Here is a 20,519-nt window from a genome sequence, read left to right as displayed (position 1 = left end):
TGTAAATAAAAAATATACTATGTATTTAAATTAGTATAAAAATTATATGGAATATATTTTTAAAATACAAAATATTTATTACCTTTATACAAATAAAATTTGAACACAAAAACACAGTTCTCTATTCTATTTCATTCAATTGAGTTTTTAGCGTATTTTTCAAAACTTACCTCACTTGAATAATGTTTTCGATCATGTTAGCTCTGTTAAGTATATCAATATAACACTCAACTTATATTGTTAGTTCTCAGGTTGTTTCAAAATTATATAATACCAAATTCATATTAAATTTTGTTTTCTAAGTGGCTTCACAATGAATTGCAGCCAGCAAACGAATCAGCTTGAAGATTATAATAGGCGTGTGGCCAGTTTGATTGAGCGCATGGAGCGGCTAGAGGCGTCGTTAAATACTCTTTCATTGGTTACGCTTCACAAGCGGAAACCGCTGGTCATTGATGGAGTACCGAATGATAATTCAGAAAATAATCAAACGACCAAGCAAGATGATGAAGAAGACGTCTTTGAAGAGTGTGAAGATAAGATGATAACCGACGATGTAGAGAAACTTGAGGACGCAAATAAAATCTTTGGAGATAAATTTTAATGTTACCCAAAAGACAATGGTAATAAAAGATTTGTTTTCAAGTTTATTTACAACATACATATATTAATATATTTTTCTCACTACATATTTAACTGCATCGCGTGTGATGTACATATATGTTACATACATTTGATTTTTTAGATAGAATTTACATCGATATTTTCAAAAAATTGGATGCAGATTATTGTAACAATGATATAACGCATGTAACTTTTGAGCTGTTGTGTGATGCGAGTAAACAGCGATTGTGTGATTGAATATGTTTAATTTCTGTTTGTTTGTTCCATTAAAAATTATAAAAATCGTTTCGACAATAAATATGCATGGCTTACAAATAAAACAGACGCTAAAATGCTTAATGTAAATACAATTTATATATAATAAAAAAACTGAATGTTTCGAATTACGCACAACAGACAGTTATTGAACCGACAGTAATTCATTTTGATCTATATAAATACACACAAAGCATTTGAATATTTGCTATAAATACCATTTAAAAAGGATTGTTCCAATTTTCAGATTTGAGTATGCATATATTATAGTACGTGTTAGTATGTATGTGTGTGTATATATATAGCACTTACTGTTATAATTCTATTGTCTTTTGTATGGCCGCGTGAAGTTAGCAAGAAACGGAAATAAAACAAAACACAATGGCGGTTGAAATATGTGTGTGTGTTGTGTTGTGTGTGTGGTTGAGCTAACAGTGCGTTAACAGTAACTTAACAGAGCCCTAACATATACATATATTATATATATCTGTCTATTATGCACTTGACCTTCAGTCTTCATTCTTGCAAACTCTCCCATTCCCTTCATTCTCTTCCATTCTGTCTATCTGTCTGCTTTGCTGTGCTCATATTGAAAACGGAACTTGACCTGCACTTAACATAACGTAAAATGTAAAAATCATTTAACTGAAAGCAAAGCTCGTTCACTTTTTGCTCTGCACGCCATTCGATTGCTCCACTACACTGCGATTGCCGGCGAGCTCCTGCTGAATCTCGTTCAGACTCTTGCCCTTCGTCTCGGGCACAATGAAGAAGACAAAGACGATGCCGACAACGGTGAGGCCAGCGAACAGCCAGAAGGTGCCGCCTGTGCCCAATCCATCGGTAAGATTCTTGAATGTCTTCGTGATGATGAAGGCCAGCACCCAATTGGTAGTGCCTGCAATAGAGCCAGCGAATCCCTTGATATCTGTGGCAAACAGTTCACCCATCATCAGCCATGGTACCGGGCCGAAGCCAATGGAGAACATGATAATGAAGACGCACAAGCTGGTCACTGGCAGCCAGCCAAGATTCTCCACTTGAGCCTCATCCTGGTCCTTCAAAAAGAAGTACACACCGATCGCAGTGGTGGAAAGAGCCATCACAATGCCCGAGGCGAGCAGCAGAATGCGACGTCCCAGTTTGTCCACAACCAGGGTGGAGACAAAAGTGGCCACCACCTGCATCACACCAATCAAAATGGTCGACATACTCTCATTGATGCCAGTCTTTGCTGCCTGTAAATGATGAAAACTAAATTAAACACCGGAAGCCACTATTGATTTTGATGGAATGCATACCGTAAAGATGCCAGCGGAGTAGAAAATGACAGCGTTGATGCCGCTCACTTGCTGGAAGAACATGAGACCCAAACTGATGCTCATGGCCTTGATGGTCACTGGACGGGTCAGGGCTGCCCAAATATTAACTTCCTGCTCACGAATCTCACGGTCAATCTGATGCAGTTCCTCCATCTCTGGGGCGTAGTCATACTCTTTACCACGCAGCCATTGAATGGACTTGATGGCAGCCTCCGAGCGATTCTTTGAAACCTATACAGAAAATATTATTTATTGGTTTATCACTCAAACTTCAAGAGCTGTTGAGTTACTTACCAAATAGGTGGGCGACTCCGGCATGAAGAAGAAAATGATGCCAAAGATGATGGGAAGCAAGCCACAAACGATGCTCATCCAGAACACGTTAAGACCAGAGCCAACACCGTACACAAACAGAATGCCAATAGTGATCATCAACTGGAAGAAGCTTCCCAGCGTGCCGCGAATATCCTTCTGCGAGATTTCACCAGTGTACATGGGAGCCGTAACACAAAAAGCACCGCCAGCGATACCCAAAATGAAACGTGCAATGTACATCATGACCACATTCTGGGCCCAGATCAGCAGCGCCCAGCCCAGGACGAAAGGCAGCACGAGCAACAACATAGTCCACTTGCGTCCAATGAAATTGATGAGGAAACCAATTGGAATGCAGACAACGGCAGCACCCAGCGTCATGAAGGCGCCAACCCATGAGAATTGCTCATCGTTGACATCGAAGCTATAGGCATCTCCATCGGTGATCTCCTTCTCTGAGGGCGATGTCCAGCCAAGCAAAGTACCAGCGGCAAAGGCGCCACCAGCTGCTGCCAAGGCTGCCACATATTGTGGCAGTGTTCTCGACTTATTCTCCGTGGACGTGTGCACCATGTTGCCCAATAGATTCTCCTGATCCTGTCGAACGAATAATAACGAAGCACAAAATATACGTTAACCAATGGTGACTTCAAGTGTGTTACTATTATAGTACTTGGTGTGTGCACACGGTTGGAGTGCCTGACTAACTACCTGACTCTGTTGATGGCGATGTATTATCAAATCAATCGAATCGCCGTTGGGCAATAAGCCTCATGATTATGCCCCTCACCCGGCGATTAGAAGCTTTATGACGCTGCGATAGTGTTAGCCCGACTTTTTTTTCGCCAAGTTGTTTGAGACAAATTTTCCACACTACCCCCAGCTGTCAAAATGTTGAGAAGTAAACAGAAGGACAGGCTCGTGGTATATAAGACCCCGGCTTACTGATAGCACGCAAAAGGAACGTGCGAACATTCATAGGTATTAACTATTTACTGATAGCTCTTCCAGATAAATAACAAGTAGTGATTTCCTCAATTCGCTGGGTGCAACAGTTTGATTTCCGACTTCGAGAGTTAATTTTGAGGCTATTAAACCATAATTAGCAGCAAGTGCACAAAATATTGGGCATTGGAATGCTGAAAGATTACTTTCAATTGGAGAATATATTTATGGATGTGTAGATAGTCTAATCTGACTTTATCAAGGGGGCAAACTAACTAAGTATATAACTTGAACGAAAGTGCTATATTATTAAAGAACCACTTAATCTTACAGCATTGTTAACAGTACTTAAGTGGCTGTTTAAGCTTTAACAGTGGCACTTTGTTAAGAGGTAAATGATTGAGAAAAACAGAACCGAACTACATATAATATATTGTATATGATCGGGAACTCTTAACATAACATTATTAATACTCTGTATATATTATGTTATTCCCTGTTAACTTAGCTTGAACAATGCCACTTTGTTAAAAAATTAAGTGGCAATTTCATAAAGAATAATCAGAACTGAACTATGAATACAACGATTAATTTTTATTCTAACACTCTGTAAATAATTTGTTATTACATTATATTATGATGATTGAGAATAAGTAAAACTAAACTCTTAACACAATATGGGATATCATTAATATTTTAAGAAAACCACTCTCTGGAATTGTTGTGTTATCAACTTAACATTAACTTGAGATCTTTGGCTGTTAACTGACCTTTAACAGTAGCATATAAAAATAAGAAGATCTAAACTCTTAATTAAATTATCAATTAAATTTTCGACTGTTAACACTTTGTAAATATTCTGCTGTTACCTTAACATTAATTTGGGTGCTTTGTATATCCTTAGCGAAACCACGAATAATTTAAATAAAGACCACATTTGCCACTTGCTTGCGCTGCTGAACTAAACAAAACTAAACTTCGAATAAATAGAACGCCCTCAAAATGAATGGGTTTGCATTATATTATTGCGAACTTATTAATATATATTACATATACGATATGGGTGTGCTGAAGCGCTGCCAATTAAACATTTGCCAGCCTTGGCCCTGGCACGCTTCCTGGCCATAAATTACATTGCTATCGATGAAAGGTACTACATATGTATGTTATCGCGTGCCCAATCGATATGCCAAATACTTAGGGTATTATCTGTGTGTACCTGGCCATAATTCTGCCAATTAATAAACGATAATTCAGTATCAAACGTCAATGGACTTGTAGTCAATGAAAGCTCCGGCAAAAGCTTTACCTAATTCTTTTTATTGCCTCTAATGCGACCTAGTAAAATTAAGTATACGTAGATTATATTTATGACTGCTACCTGAGTTGTAGTTTTAAATTGAAATTTGCATGTAATGGTGGATTGAAAAGTTGATTATGTAAATACAGGCATGAAAGCTCAACATGATTTCAATTATTTCTGCGATTTTTCATATTACTAAATTAAGTATACGCTGTTGACCATTTTAAATAGGTAACTTGTTGAGTGAAGGACTGGCAATTTTTCATTTAAGATTTAAGATAATATTTTATTAATGACAATCCATTTTCATAGTGCACATTTCATATTTTCATACTCTGCAGTCTTGATCGTTAAACGTCTAGTTTACTTTGCTCCTCTCCGCTAGCTGTCGTTTCCTTTAGCCATTTACTTTATCGTATTTGCCGCCCACTAAAAGTATGTGGTTTAATCTCAGCTGCAATCCCATAAATATAATACATCCACATGCTCGTACACTATACATATATCCAATCACAGCCCACGTCAGTGTGGAAGGCAATATTCATTTCCGCATATGGCAAATGCTGGCCGAGAGTTGCAACCGCAAAGAGACGCGCCCACGCGCCTGCTGCAGTTGCATTAGCTTTCGCTGTTCTTGTTATTGTTGTTGTTGTTGTTGTTGTTGCTCTTAACGTGACTGGGGACACACCTCCGACGTGGCTGTTAACCAAAGTCGGTGTCTGAAATCGATATTTTGCTATGCTGTGTTGGCTTATGTGGTCAGAGTGCTCTCAACTATATTTAGATTAACGTTGGCAGTTAACCGGCCCAATAACTTGTTGTTGTTGGCCTCCTACGCAACTACGCCTAAGTATTCTCTCTCTCGCTTCGAGCCGGGTCAACATGATAGCCGAATGTCATTGCCATAGCTTAGTCCTTGTGTCTCAAGTTCGTTTCAATGTCACCTAAGGGAATACGCAGAATAAAACTTAACTGCATTTTTATTCCCCAAAGAAGATTATTTCCTGAGTTTTCAACTGAATTTAATTTAAATGCTCGTTAGCTGTAAAATTCCCGGCTACCTGAATAAATTAGTAATGAACATAAAATTTTATGATGCAAATGCATAACACGTTTACACATGTGAATTTTTATCCAATAAAAATTCCTCGCGTATTTTCTGGATATTCAGAACAAGTTTATTTCTTAATTAAGAAATATCCCATATAAGAAAAATACCCGCAATGTTTTAGGAAATAGTTTAAAAATACTTTATGCTATTATTAGATCAGTTGAAATGAAATGCATATACTATATATATTATTTATTTATGCTCAGCTAGTAAATCTTTATGTACACCCAAGTTTGTGCTATACTTAGACAGCGCGAGTGTCGCAATTGTCGCTTCATTTGGTGCTCAATCAATTGAATCATTTCAATCAGAGTGACAAATAAATATATTCATTTCAAAACTTAAGCTACATTTTAAATAATTATTAGATAACAATATCTACTAATCAATGATCATTATATGGGAAACTTTGCCTAATGCTCATAATGTTGCTGAATATCATTAACGTCAATTTGTTAACCATATTTGCTCTAAGTCTTTGTGGTTTCGTTCGACATATATGTCAGCATTTTTTCATATCTATATTTTTGATTTTTTTTTTTTTTTTGTTTTTTTTTGAGGGCTTATCAGTTAATTGGATAGGGGTAAAAGTATACCAAAAAACTTTCTATTTCGATCAATTTTTATGGTTTTTATTTTTTTTCTTCGCTTGTGTGTGCTTTTAAGTTGGACAAGGTCGCAAGATGCCGCAGACATGATAAACAAAAATCATTCATTAATAACAAAACGAAACTACTTTCAAATGCTTTTCTGCAGAAAGCACCGAAATGATAAGCGACCTTATCGCTAGAGCTGGTCCCCAATGAGGGGGCGTATAGATCACAAGCACGTGAGTCATTAGCAGTGAAAATAATAATATTTTGTTTGCTTAATTTACAATAATAAAAGAGCAACAGCTATACACGAGAAAACCAAAAAAAAACCTAAATGTAATTGAATTATTTCAAACATGTTCCGGACAATGCATTCAATGAAATGACTGTTGAATATTTTTGTTTTTGTTTTATGCGTTCGCTTTGAATCACATCCGTAATGCGGATTATGGTTGGGCGCGTTTCCGAACACATGAACTTCATATGCTCAAATATAGAGGTATTTCCTTATGGGATGAATTCGAATCTGTTTTGACATAATTGTTAGTAAATTGAGTTGTTTTTTGGAAGATTTTTTAGTACAAAATTTCTTTTTGAGATCGACTGTAGTTCTCTCTACTCTGACTTCTATGATAGCATTATTAGCTTTCCCTCTCTGAGATAGCATACTGAGTAAATATTTATGATATTTCCGGCAAGCCAACTGGACAGAAATTCACTTCGCATAACGCTAATTAGACAACTCCAGTTTGTTTTTTTCGTTCTTTCTTTGTCAAGGTCAAACATAGACAAAGTCGGCAAATACATTTCGAAAATGGGAGAGTTACTTAAATTATGTTAATATGGGTTTTTAGTACCAGCACCAGTTAGCAAAAAGTTTGGTAAATATATGCGATATGGCTCATTACTTGCGGACTGGCATTGGCACTTTCAGTGGCATTAGCTTTGACTATTTTTACCGCTTGCCGGGAGCCATATTTGGCACCGTTTGTCTCGTTCGTCTCCAGCAGGTGGGAGCTCTCCTCGTTCTGGGCCTCGGCCTTTTTATTGGCCTCATCGCCGCTGGAATTGCTATAGGATGCCGTTGACATATTGCCAGATATATATATGTATTTGTTTCACAAGATATAGATTGTAGTTTATAGCTGCGAGACGCACTAATTGATTGCTTAAACACAATTTGAAAGCTCGTCTTTTCTTTTTGATGTGTATTATGTCACTTGTGGATATGTTTGGTATTCAATGCGTTTGCTTTTGTTTCAGTTTGTTTAATTTGTGAAGCACGTCGTTTTGTTTGCGATTATTTCTTTCTTTTTTTTTTTGGGTTTTGCAATTGCCAAGATTGTTGAATAATAGGCGAGAAGTTCGAATGTCCTTTGGCCGTGCCCGAACAGACGTTTGTCCTTTAAATGCGTTGCCCACCCACGTCGCAAATGTCGAGTATACTTTTAGGCGCATGCGCGATGCTTGGCAAACATGTTGCTGTCTACTATTAACTGCACTTCGATTGTCCCTTGGCCAAGACACACACGCAGCTCACACGCAATGTTCTACACACAGACTGACAGACACTCGATGAATGTATCTCAAACGTTTGAAATGAAAAAAACGTATCTGTATATCTCTTATTTTTTAACCGCACGCAGCGACTGTTGGCTCGCAAATGACGCGCCAAATCATAAAACCAGCAACGCCGGGCTCTACACTGGATAATGGACTCTCACTCAGACGTTCGCTCGCTCTCTTTGCTCTCTCTCTTCTTTGCTATGTGTGTGTGTCGCGCTCTCTTTGTGCCGCTCTCTCGCTGGTCCACCAAGCGGTGGGGTGGCCACTGAGGCTATTGACTTGCAACAAACTGGAATTGTAAGCGCCTTTGATTTTTGTTCTTCGTTTTCTTTTCGCTTTCTTATTTTGCATCAGCAACAGACAGTTGTTGTTCTTGTTATTGTTGTTGTTGTTGTTGTTAAGTGCAGTCTGCAGTTGCATTCACTTTGAGTTTCAAGGCAAGCGACGACTTCGCCGCATTTGCGAGCACGAACATGCAGAAGGCTAACGATCCTCACTTCTGCTCACTTCCATGTGACCTCAATTGCGTTACAATGCATGTAAATGTATGCCTGATTGTAAAGTTCTTGCATATACACAACCATATAAACGTCAGCATTTACCCAAAAACTTACAGAACGCAAAACTAACTGGGATCAATTCAAGCTGCATAAATCAATTGCTAAAATGTTGAGCAATTAAAAACCCTTTAACTATATATAGAGTTATTGGAGTGTTAAAACTTTACTTAAAGGCATGTATAATTTATTCATAAATAATGAATGGCAGCTGGAAAGTTTTCGAATGAAGCTCTCAATTAAAGTGATGAGACTATTTTATCTTATTAGTATTCAAACAAATTATTGGAGCGTGTTACTTTAATATCAAGTATAATTTATTCTTTAAAAGTTGAGTAATTATTTTTAGTTAGGAATTTAAAGGAAATATTCATTATTAAGTTAAAAATATATTATAAGACTTTGAGTCTTAAAAAGTAAGTTTATTAAATGTTTAACACGCACTGCAATTCGCTTTACTCAATCAATGTCCCATTTACAAATGTCATTTCAGGGTTAATACACTATTTTATTTACAATATATTTCCAGAAATCTTTTGTTCGATTCTCTTACACAAAGAACCTGTTAAATATATTTACAGATTTAATTACGCAAATTAATTTTCCCCGCTGACATTTGTTATGCATTTCATTTCAATGCTCCAGATTCAGTGCGAGAAAAAGAAAGCAAAATCATTAAAATTGTCCATAATCTAGATGAATTATAGATAGATATATCTATAGATGCATACACACATGTGGGGACAGTGTAAATATATGCATTTCCATATACAAAAACGTGTACACAGCACAACTCCAGCAAGCTATTTACATTGTTTGCATTCGATACGAAAAATGCACGAGTCCGACGAGAGAATGAGAATTTTCTTTTATGTATCTTACGATAAAGACGCATTCATTCTTGTCTACTCAGTATCTGGGGGAAATATCTGTTTGTGTTTTTCTTATGCATCGATGCATGTATTCAATGCATCACGTTTGTCTTCCTGATATACGAGAAAACCTAACATAATATATGTATATTCCATAATGAAAATGAGGTACTCAGTCAATGAGTGCATGGAGGCACAATTCGTTGAGTATTTGAGCAAGCACATATGAGTGTCAGTCTGTGTAAATTTATTGAAATTCTTGTTCCACATAGTCAACAACTAGTTGGATGGCCAATAGCGACTATGAGATATGCTTTTCATAAATGAAAAATTGATAAAAATTTTTTTTTTTTTTGCTAATAATTAATGACAATAAAATACTTTCTAATAAAATTAAATTTGTATACTGCAAGTATTCTTAAATGTATCTAGCCCATGACTTTCCAAACCTTTACAGGGTATAATAGGCAAATGAATAAACATGACAATGCTATAAACAAATGTTACGACTATACGCGTCAACTGTGGCTTAGGAAATGAGCTCATTATGCACGCATATCACACAAACAAATAGCAGCAAAACAAAAACTATTAAACAAACTTTCGATTATATAAAAAAATGTTATCTATTTACCATAGGTAGATAATCGTTGAGTATGGAAATGCAAGTAGGCATTCTATAATGGTTCTTTACAGTAATAAATTACAAACTACTAAAATCTGAATATTTGTTTTCACAATTTAATCAATTTTTGTAAAGAGAACAATTTAGGTAATCAAATTTAGTTGAATACAAATTTCACGAAAAAAAATTAATAATAATAAAAATTATTCATTGCGATTACTATTTTTGGTATTTTTTGGTATAAAGTATTAATTTCAAATCCTAAGAATCTCTACTACTTTAAATTACTATGTTAATTTCAAAATTTATTTTGCCGAAGAATAACCATAAACCCATTTTCTTAGATTGACCAATAAAATATTAATTTCCTTTTAAAGATATATTCTTTTGCATATCTCCGTTCATTTAAGTGAAGTTTCACTGTACAACTTTAACAAAGTGTTTAACTGGTTCGTTTTTAAGTATGACGTAGTTAATGCATGCGCAGTGAAAGTGAGTACGCGTTGTATCTTGTATCTACATCTGTTAAAACCGCAGCAAGCTGGGACTGAAATACAACCAAACATTTGGCACGCTTCACGGTTGGATCAGGCGCGCAGAGCGCCTAAAAGCATGCTAGCATACCAAGTGTGTAGAGTATAGCTGTTTCTGTTTTTATGTATCCGTAGCTGTATCTGTATCTGGTGGTATGTACCTATGGGGCATGACCAGAGCACGCAATGGTGCACTCTTAGCATTGTGTGTGTATACTAATTACGGAGCACAGACGAACAGTTAGTGCTGAGCAAACGGCGAAACTCTCTAGAGCCCCCCCGCATCGCCAAGTGTTACGTAAAAAGCTCATTAGGCTGAATGTGTGTGTGTGAGCGGTGCAGAGCGGTGCGGTGAACTACGTCAATGCCAGCGACGTCATGCGAAATGTATCTCACAGATACATTTACATTTCAGCATGTATTTCGGTTAGCGGTGCGTGTGACGTCACAAGAGCCAAGCCCCAAAACACTTGGCCAATCAGCAATCGCCGGCAGACGTGCCCCTCATCACATACACACACATACACACGTAAACGCTCTCGCATCGACACACATGCAGTTGCAGATATATTTATATTTGTGCTCAGCACACATCATATATTTCAAGATTTGAGCTACAATTTCAGTGCCGTTTATCTACAATAGTTGCTGTTGTTGCCACACAAATCACGCGATTCTCCAACAGTTCAAGTGCAACTATGAGATTTTCGCTGATTTGTCATTATTTTATTTGGTTTGACCTACATTTGAACTTGCGATGTAACACGCGTCCATTTACTCGATAAATCGCATTTACTTTTTCTTTAGACCGCCGGCTTTCGGATTACGGCTTAGCTTAAAAATCGATACGACGCCCTCGCCTGACTGAAGGTCAATGTATCTACGTGCAACATCGACTGATGCGTCCTTGAGTATGAAAACGAAATGAATGTGAATGTGAATGTGTGGAGGCAAGAACCAGAACAATAACAAGACATTCGTTTGGCTGCCAAAAACTTTTTGAAACTGTCACAATTGCCACATTGTAAACACACTAATTTGCTAGTCTATCTCTTTCTAAAGTTTCTCAACTTTTCATTTTCCAAATATAAATAAATATATAAATCCCGTTGTTAAAATGTATTTAAAATTATGCGCAAAAATTAATTCGATATAACAATAAAGTATTCAATGATTTCATATAGTAGTAAAGAATAAATTACCTTTGATTTAAATTGCAATTTAATCCCAAGTTCGACTAAGTTTCTGTAAATAAAACAATAAAATGCATTTGTTTATTAAATTTATTGATTTGAATTAAATCACGTTTATTGCGCCTTCAATTTATAACGGACAAAAGCACTCGTTGCACTCAAAGCTTCTAAACAAGCTTTTTACAGTTTGAATATCATGTCGTGCAATGCTATCAAAACTGTACACGACTGCGAGAAAACAAGCGCTTCTAAAACTGTACTAGGCAAGCACTCGCACTAAACGTGTTGATTACTCAGTCAATTTTCGGCGCATTTATTATTTAACAATTTAAATAAATGATGAAACATATGTTTTAAATTTTATATTACATACGAGGTTAATTTCCTGTAAGAGTTATACATTTTTTTTTCACTTCAATCTTCGGTTAAAGTGAAATTTCTGAAAATGAAATTATATATTCTAGAGCACATCTCAAGTGGATTTACATACTTATTTATTTGGGCGCACTTCCTGACTTAAGCCATAAAACTCATTTTACAATTTTCGGGCATCAAATATCCTAAACAAATCTCAAGACCATATGTTTTTAAATATTAAAACCTATTGATTTTCCAGCATAGTACTTAAGTGCGTATTTAGACACTTGAGAATATAAGACGACGCTCACTAATCGAGAAGTGCGCTTATCAGCATAACCTAAACACAGCGCTAGTCTTATCTATATTTCAATACCACACGATGAATACAATGGCTGTATACATACATATATATGAGTGTATAGGATTGTTTTAGCCATATATATTGCACCGAGCATCGATGAGTTATCGTTTTAGTTTTCCCGCGGCTTATCGCGATATTTCATATGGGTGTTATACCCCTAAATCGCTTTATGACAGATATTATTCAGATATGGTGCGCTTATTTTCGGTTATTTATTGACTGCAGTGTTGATCCAACTATGAAGTACTAAAACATACTCTCTTTCTTTATTTGATTGACAGCCGGCAATGAAATACACACATATGTGAATACAATAGTAGCCAATATATTACATTACGATTTATACCCTGTATGAGTTATTGTTTTATTTTCAATGATTGTATATTAGTGAAATTTCTTATGAAAATGAAATTATATATTCTAGAGCACATCTCAAGTGGATTTACATACTTATTTATTTGGGCGCACTTCCTGACTTAAGCCATAAAACTCATTTTACAATTTTCGGGCATCAAATATCCTAAACAAATCTCAAGACCATATGTTTTTAAATATTAAAACCTATTGATTTTCCAGCATAGTACTTAAGTGCGTATTTAGACACTTGAGAATATAAGACGACGCTCACTAATCGAGAAGTGCGCTTATCAGCATAACCTAAACACAGCGCTAGTCTTATCTATATTTCAATACCACACGATGAATACAATGGCTGTATACATACATATATATGAGTGTTTATAGGATTGTTTAGCCATATATATTGCACCGAGCATCGATGAGTTATCGTTTTAGTTTTCCCGCGGCTTATCGCGATATTTCATATGGGTGTTATACCCCTAAATCGCTTTATGACCCCCCAGATATTATTCAGATATGGTGCGCTTATTTTCGGTTATTTATTGACTGCAGTGTTGATCCAACTATGAAGTACTAAACATACTCTCTTTCTTTATTTGATTGACAGCCGGCAATATAAAATGTTGTATTATTCTATTTACCGAAATACACGCCCAAACTCATGGAATGATGCGGATATACAACAATAATACAACACGCGTCCGTTAACAAGTAGTTTCCTTATTAAATTCACACACAACAAGAAATAAATTAAATATTTGAATGAAGCGCCTGATAAAATCTAATAGTATTAGTGAAGCAACTACCTCGAGCATTTATTAGAGGCAATTGAGCGCACTTTTGTTTTATAAAAAGAAATCTTTACGACAACTGAGATAAGAAAATCAAGTACAACACTGAGATACTAAATGATATCATACATTACTATTATTTATCTGCTAATCAAATGCACCTAACTATACTATATATATAACTAACTTTAATCACTGTTAAAACACTTAGTCATGGATGCTGAGAATTACAAAGAACTGAAGTTGTGGTTAAGATAGACTATCGATCGACATCAATGCTGAATCAGGCTTTCGTTCATGAACCGTTCAACCATGAGCTCTACTAAGTACTTTGTAATTCTTAAGAAACTTTCAAGCAACCGCAAGTGTTCAAGTTCAAAGACTGTGACTCTAGGGTTATACACGTGCGATTAAACAAACAATGAAATTGGAATATTTCTTCATAATCTCAAGTAATTACAGTCAAACTCGCCTACAACAACTTTGGAATGTTTTAATTCAACATTGAGGAATTTTTGAAATTGTATTCGAGAATTATCTGTGAGTTCAACGGAATATTCACTCAAGTCCAAGTCTCAAGTCTCATACTATATGTTGTTATTCGAACACAGCACAGATTGACGCAAGGAAATGATGTCAATTGCCGGAGATAGGGACGAGCCCCAAATGGCTGCTCTATCATCAATTTGCAACAATTTGATTAGTGTGGCACACAGTCGGTCGTACGATTATCTGTGAAAGGTGAGTGGGCGACTTGCATGGCCATCGCTTGGCATTGGACAACATCGTGGACTTGTCGCCTCGACAGCGCGACAACAAAAGATCACCGCAGGGGTTATCAAAGACGCCAGTCCAGAGGCCCGCCGTAACGGCTGGGATCTCAATTAAATTGAATACAATACGATCCAGCACTTGGGTGGTTTTTCTCTCGTTGTCGCTTTCCTTTACGCGTTGCTCGTTGCGAATGCTGGGCCCCTAATGCAGGAAAAATGTTGTAAACTCTACCAATCGAACAAAGTACAGACGAGTGCACGATGATAACAGCTAACAGTAGCCAATTGAACTGATAAGATTTGAGGCTGTTCCAAGTAACTCATTAAACCTTATACTAGACTATGTACACACATGCATTTTATTGCTTTCCCCTTTGACCACGCTAAGGATCTGTAATTAAATCAAGTGCCACACTTCAGTCGAGGGTTCCGCACTTCACTTGTAATCGAATTATGAAAAGAACTACAAATAGAAACCATGGCAACATACGATCTCATAGATAAGTAGTCACTTTATCATTGTTGATGGCACTTTGGTACTACTCTTATCTACATAATCAATAAATATGTTCCAATGAACGGTAATTAAACTGTTGTTTTTACAACTCTGCTGAGAGGGATACGCAAATAAATTAACGTAAAATATCAGGACAGCTTTATAACGTTTTCCGCTTGGAAACTTTTTTCGAAACCAGCTTACTTTTATTTTCTAGAACCGGTAATTGTTTTCAATGTACAAGTATTTTTCGGTTTTTTCTATTCTATTTTGATGAGCATTAGTCAGTCACTGTTGTTGTTGACACCGCTTTATAAGTCTGATAGCAATAATTGTTTTTACTCACAACTGTTACAATAATAATGTTGACTTATTGCGTGTTTCGAAACCTAGTTATTGACTAAGCTATAAAGCTATTGTAGACCTGGCGTGTTACTTATGGAAATTTTGACATTAATTAATATTTCCTAATCTTTACAGTTGTGCTATAGTTTAGTGATAAGCTTTGATTTCGCTGAGAACAAACATTGTTTAAATTCATTTTCATTGTTTTATTTGTATTATTTCAATTGCTTCCTCTTTTAAAAGTATTTTGAATAAAATCCCCAAATATCATTAATTTAATACGTGATTTTGTTCACTAAATCGAAACAGAACTTTTAATAAATTAAGCTCAAAAGCAACACGAAAATAAAGTAAACGAAAAACGTGTTTCGCAACAGATGCAATCGGATCGAGCCGTTATAAGTTCTTAACCTTAACGATAACTTCCTTGAGTCCCAAACCGAAACAGTTGTAAAAATAAACCACATAACGTATTGTGAGTAATTTTTGCCGCCTTTAGCTTGCTTTCTTTTAAAGATACAAAGTAACTCAGTATTTTTAGGTTAATTACGTTAATGATTTTACATTTTAAATTAAAAATTCAGTCAGCTTCTCGACAACTGGCATTCGTGTGATGTCGATTTCATATCCTATTAACCTTTCCAAAATGCCAATATTATCAAGTACAATGCACGATTTCCGTTTCAAATAGTTGCTTAAATGTATAATTAATGTAAACTTCTAGTTCTAAGACAATAAAAACAAACGTTACTGCAGCTGTTCAAATTGAACATGGAACCTAATGTTTATTTAACAACAATTAAGCTACATTTATTATGGCGGTAAATGAAAAGAAAATAAAATCTGAAATTCTATTTAAAAAATATATTAAATGGTAAGTTATTATGTTGTACAGTGTTTGCTCGGAAATCTGAATATTTTCTGGGCAAAATTTGGCACGGAGAACATTGTTTTTTGTTGCGTCAGTGTATATGTTGAATGTACTCAGATCGGTATACTATATCACATGGATAACATCGATACTATGCGCAAAAAAATAATATAGAATATATGCAGTATATATCTCATCACGTTCAAGAATTGTTTGATATATTTTTTAGAAATAATCTACAAAGAGTTTGCGGTTTTTTATTAGTATCTAAAGATAGATTTAACCACTTGTATTTAATAGTAATTAAGAGATATGTCGAGAACTAAAAAGTACAACGTTGACACGTGACTTTTAAGCAGTTTAATTCAATAATAATATCATACGATTCGTTTCGAGTGTTGTTAAGACTTTGTTTACATTCATACGTAACAACAGAAACAAACAAAATTGTTGAAATAAGTGCAAAAATATTATTAAGCGAATTTGTGATGCTTGCGACAGAAAGTAAAAAAAAAACAATACATATTATGCAAAACGCTGAACAGTTCCAAAAGATAATCTCTCGCACTCTCTACGTACGCATTCATTCAGCTGTTGAGTTATTTTGTCTAGATGTCTACTTAGTATATATTTAATTTTAATTCAAAAAATTTTCCATACGCAATGCGTGGGCGTTGACTACGTGATACGCCCTCAAATTTTTCTTGTGAACGTCACAAAGACATTTTTCTTTTTTGCACTATTTATCATGCGGCTTTTCACATACATAAATATTAGTTTATATATTTTTTGCATACACTTTTGAACTTGATTTTAGACTAATAAATACCATTAAATTCTTGTGACTTGTTCTGCCTCCTAAAATATTTTCACATCAGGCAGAATAGTTTCATTTTCTTTTCCGCCTTTGCTTTTGTTGTCGTTGAATCAAAATGCAATCGGAAATTTTCAATTAGCCAGGTTCAATGCGAGTCAACTTGGCCGTAACTGTAACTGTAGCTGGGCCAACTTGTTTACAAATTGGCTGTGAAAAAAGACCCAATAGTCGCTTGACGTCATCTAGCTGTGGATGGAACTGCCACAGCCACGCCTGCCACGCCTTTTTTACGCCTCAAAAAACGACACTCACCTGTCATTTGCATAGTGCACACGTGATGCGGGGATGTTAACTTGTGCCGTTACATGTTTTTCCCGATTTTTCATTCCCCCGGGGCACAATAATAATAATGATTCCAGCAATTTGTTATTTTTCACAAAATGCAAATTATCAGACGCCAGGTAGCATCCATCATTAGAAAATCTATCATATTTCCTACTAAGCCTATTGTGGGTGCATCGCATCGTAAATTGCAATCATTCATTTAAGTCTGTGTTAATTAACATTTGGTTTGTTTACGCCGTGCTTTTTTGCTACACCCTTTGCACATTTCACAGACGGCAGGTTGAGCAACTAAAAACAAATATACTTTGATATTAACAAGTAATTTCTTAATCAACATGTTGATTTAACTAAAAGTGTGTGAACATATCTGTATATAGGGTACTTCCTCGTTGATCAGTCTAGTTTAAAGCAGTATAACTACTTGTTGCAATTGCGTAGCTGTATTTCAGGGGAATTCTCTTTTCTCCCGTAGTAGTTAATGATTTTCACTAGAAGATTTTGCTCATAGGGAGTACGTCAGTAATTGCACGTAGATGCAAAAGCATTGACAAACTGATTTAATGCCTATCGGTAAATTCATTTGAAAACCTTCATTAAACTTGATTGTAGGATTCATAAAATTTATAAACCTTATCAGGCAATATCAGAACGCAATCCCGACCACAAAATATAGTGCATTAAACAGGAAATCCCTAAGTACGTGATTCTTTTTCAAATATAAGAAAGTCGCATGTTTGAAAATAAAATCAACTAAAGTCAGCGTAACGTGTCAAGCAAAATAATTAACTCCAAACTGGGGGATTTTTTTTGTGGTTAAGGTTGAGAGTCTGTAATGTTTCACTTTAACTGTCTACGGGAAGAAATTCTATTTAATTTTACCTATTCGTGTGGGAAACCAATGCGTATTTTTGCATTTGTCACTGGGGAATATTTATTATGCTTATTGCAGATATGAATCAATTTGTTTTGCATAATGTTGACAACTGGCACGTTCCAATGTCTCGCAAATTTAAAGCTAAAGTCAGCAATTTTTTTAAGCTTAGACCATTAATGTAACACGCCACTAGTTGATATAGTTCTGTTGTAGTGAGCATGATTAGGAACTGTTCAGACTTGGGATATAAACACTCCAACCACATAAACATATTTATATGAATTTGCGATAGCAATAATTGCGCTATATTTAAAAGTAGAACAATTAACTTCCTGAGCAATTCTTCTTATCGCTGGATTATTGTATTATAATATCTCAGATTTATTTATTTTATATTTGAGTAATAAAATTCTAATGAATTGAATATTTACCACTCATTTATTTCAATGAAAGTACGCACAATTTTATTTTAATTGTTATAAAGCAATCGTAAACATTTATTATAATTTATATTTTTATTTTCTATTAATATAATTACACTATTTTCATCTTACGCGTAAATTAAAAGCTACCAAAAAATTATTTTTGTTTTAATTTAAATTTTCTTTTCAATTCTTTTAATCGGATGTAAATAATTTTATAATTGTTCTCAGCTCATTATTTTTACTGTCTGCCTTTTGTGCACATTCAACTAGTAATTTCTCTTTAATTTTCAGAAACAGCACAAAACGGATGCCGAATTGATTGTCCGTTATAATTGCAGCAGTGCTTTTCAAACTGTACAGAGACCGGCAAAAACTTACCCAAAGATGGCAAAAACAACAATCACGTGTTTTCTTTTTGCTTTCGAAGGCTTTTTCGGTCTTCACAGCTTCCAGCAGCACTTTGAACTTGAATTGTCCTTAATAGGGGGGAGGGCAGATGGTATTTGTGCTTTCGAAGGCGCGCGTAATTTTATTAAAATATACGAAAGTACAAAATAACCAACAGAGAGGCACAGAGACAAAATTACAGTTTAATACACTTGATTTTTTTTTTACAGAAACATTTGGTCTCCCCGAGAGAACACAAGTACACCTAAATTATGGACATGGACATGGGGGAAAAACGAAATCTTTTCAGCTCGTCGCTCTTGTTAGTTACCGCGCGCGACGAATTCGCTAAAACAACTGATATCGTTGATATGACGGGCCTCCGTTGTTGGGTAAGTAGCTCGACAGAATTTCACGATGAGGCGACTGCGCACAGTGTCACGAGTGCCAGCAAAAACATCTATAAATAAAACGTTTTTCACAGCAGTCTGTCTAACAAACTGTAATATATTATTAACAACTGAGAATAATAATGCGTATTGTGAAAAACATGATCAATGAAGTGCGTGCAAAATTTTTGAATAAATTTGCAATCATGGAATAATTCAATTATTCTTAACATTCTTAATTTTACATTTTATATTTCGTTACACATTTTTACAATCACACTGTACCGGGCAGCGACGCCGACACAACGGCAGAGATGCTGCGTCAAAGTGGGAAATTTACACTGCTTTTACTCAATGTTGTTCTTATTGTTGTGACAATTTAATCTTTATGCTGGATTCTAATAAATCGAATAAACGATGAGGTAAAAAAAAAAATAACGTAATTCTGACGTCAAGTGTGGGAAGAAGCTGGAATTTTCGTCGCTTAAAATGCACGAATTTCGTCATCGCATCGTACAGGATGTGTGCACCAATGTGAGTGTGAAGGTGAGGTTTTGTTTGTGTATGTGTGTGTGTGCCTTGGGGATGCTGTGTGCTGGGCATTGTCCTTGGCAAAGGACGCTGGTTTCGTATTTCGTTGAAGCTTACGTAAGAAACGTAAGCTTCATACGTAATTATCTGTGCAATTTCTCAATGGTGTGCGAAAAGCTTTGCTTTACGCACACGCATTCGTCTGGGAATTTAAAAAAAAAACTATTGTTTGCGAGGGTGATTCAATTAGTTGTAAGTAAGCAAGATTTGTTTACTTGCAAAAAGTATCTATTAAAGATTGTTTTCTTTTTAATGATAAATCGCAAACAGGCCAAGCTTTCAGCATAAGTCTGTTGTTATCTGTAAGCTACTCTATATATTCTTATATATTCAGCAATAAGCATTGTCTTTAGATATCTTTCAAAATATTTATTCAGTACACCAGTTTGGTTTTATTTTGTAGTTTCTTACTAATGGATTCAAAGCGTTTGCTTTATATTTTTGTAGCATTGGAAACAGAACAGATTTTAACTCAATAGAGGTACGTTTTAATATTAATTCGCAACGAGGTAAGTATAGC

General features: G+C 35.5%; 1 protein-coding gene and 1 long non-coding RNA gene across 5 annotated transcripts; one reads left to right on the top strand and one right to left on the bottom strand.

Annotated features, from left to right (window-relative positions):
* Positions 1–180: 180 nt before the first annotated feature.
* On the top strand, positions 181–932 carry LOC127565704 (uncharacterized). The gene is made up of 2 exons (XR_007955042.1): positions 181–623; positions 746–932. It is a non-coding gene; the product is annotated as an uncharacterized LOC127565704 (long non-coding RNA).
* On the bottom strand, positions 635–19,371 carry LOC117570542 (facilitated trehalose transporter Tret1). 4 transcript variants are annotated; one of them, XM_034252258.2, is made up of 5 exons: positions 19,011–19,371; positions 11,824–11,866; positions 2,496–3,113; positions 2,181–2,432; positions 635–2,117 (listed from the first exon to the last, which is right to left on the bottom strand). In XM_034252258.2, the coding sequence occupies exons 3-5, from the start codon at positions 3,087–3,089 to the stop codon at positions 1,542–1,544; spliced, it is 1,422 nt and encodes a 473-aa protein (XP_034108149.1). In that variant the 5' UTR covers positions 3,090–3,113; positions 11,824–11,866; positions 19,011–19,371; the 3' UTR covers positions 635–1,541. The 4 variants fall into 4 exon arrangements, with proteins under 4 accessions (XP_034108149.1, XP_051861574.1, XP_034108147.1 ...); XM_052005614.1 differs by lacking the exon at positions 11,824–11,866; XM_034252256.2 differs by lacking the exons at positions 11,824–11,866; positions 19,011–19,371 and adding an exon at positions 7,377–8,128.
* Positions 19,372–20,519: the final 1,148 nt, after the last annotated feature.

The sequence above is a fragment of the Drosophila albomicans genome, chromosome 3, assembly GCF_009650485.2.
Source record: "Drosophila albomicans strain 15112-1751.03 chromosome 3, ASM965048v2, whole genome shotgun sequence".
In the NCBI taxonomy this organism is placed as follows: domain Eukaryota; kingdom Metazoa; phylum Arthropoda; class Insecta; order Diptera; family Drosophilidae; genus Drosophila; species Drosophila albomicans.
The sequence above is the reverse complement of the archived record's forward strand: the minus strand, read 5'-3'. Positions and strand labels throughout refer to the sequence as shown.

What these genes read in the sequence shown, in the direction of transcription:
- LOC117570542 (XM_034252256.2), bottom strand. Translation starts at nt 7,559, where the DNA reads ATGTCAACGGCATCCTATAGCAATTCCAGCGGCGATGAGGCCAATAAA. An exon ending in GTGCCAATGCCAGTCCGCAA is followed by an intron (nt 3,114 to 7,376) that starts GTAATGAGCCAT and finishes TTCGTTCGACAG; the next exon opens with GATCAGGAGAATCTATTGGG. An exon ending in CGGAGTCGCCCACCTATTTG is followed by an intron (nt 2,433 to 2,495) that starts GTAAGTAACTCA and finishes TTTTCTGTATAG; the next exon opens with GTTTCAAAGAATCGCTCGGA.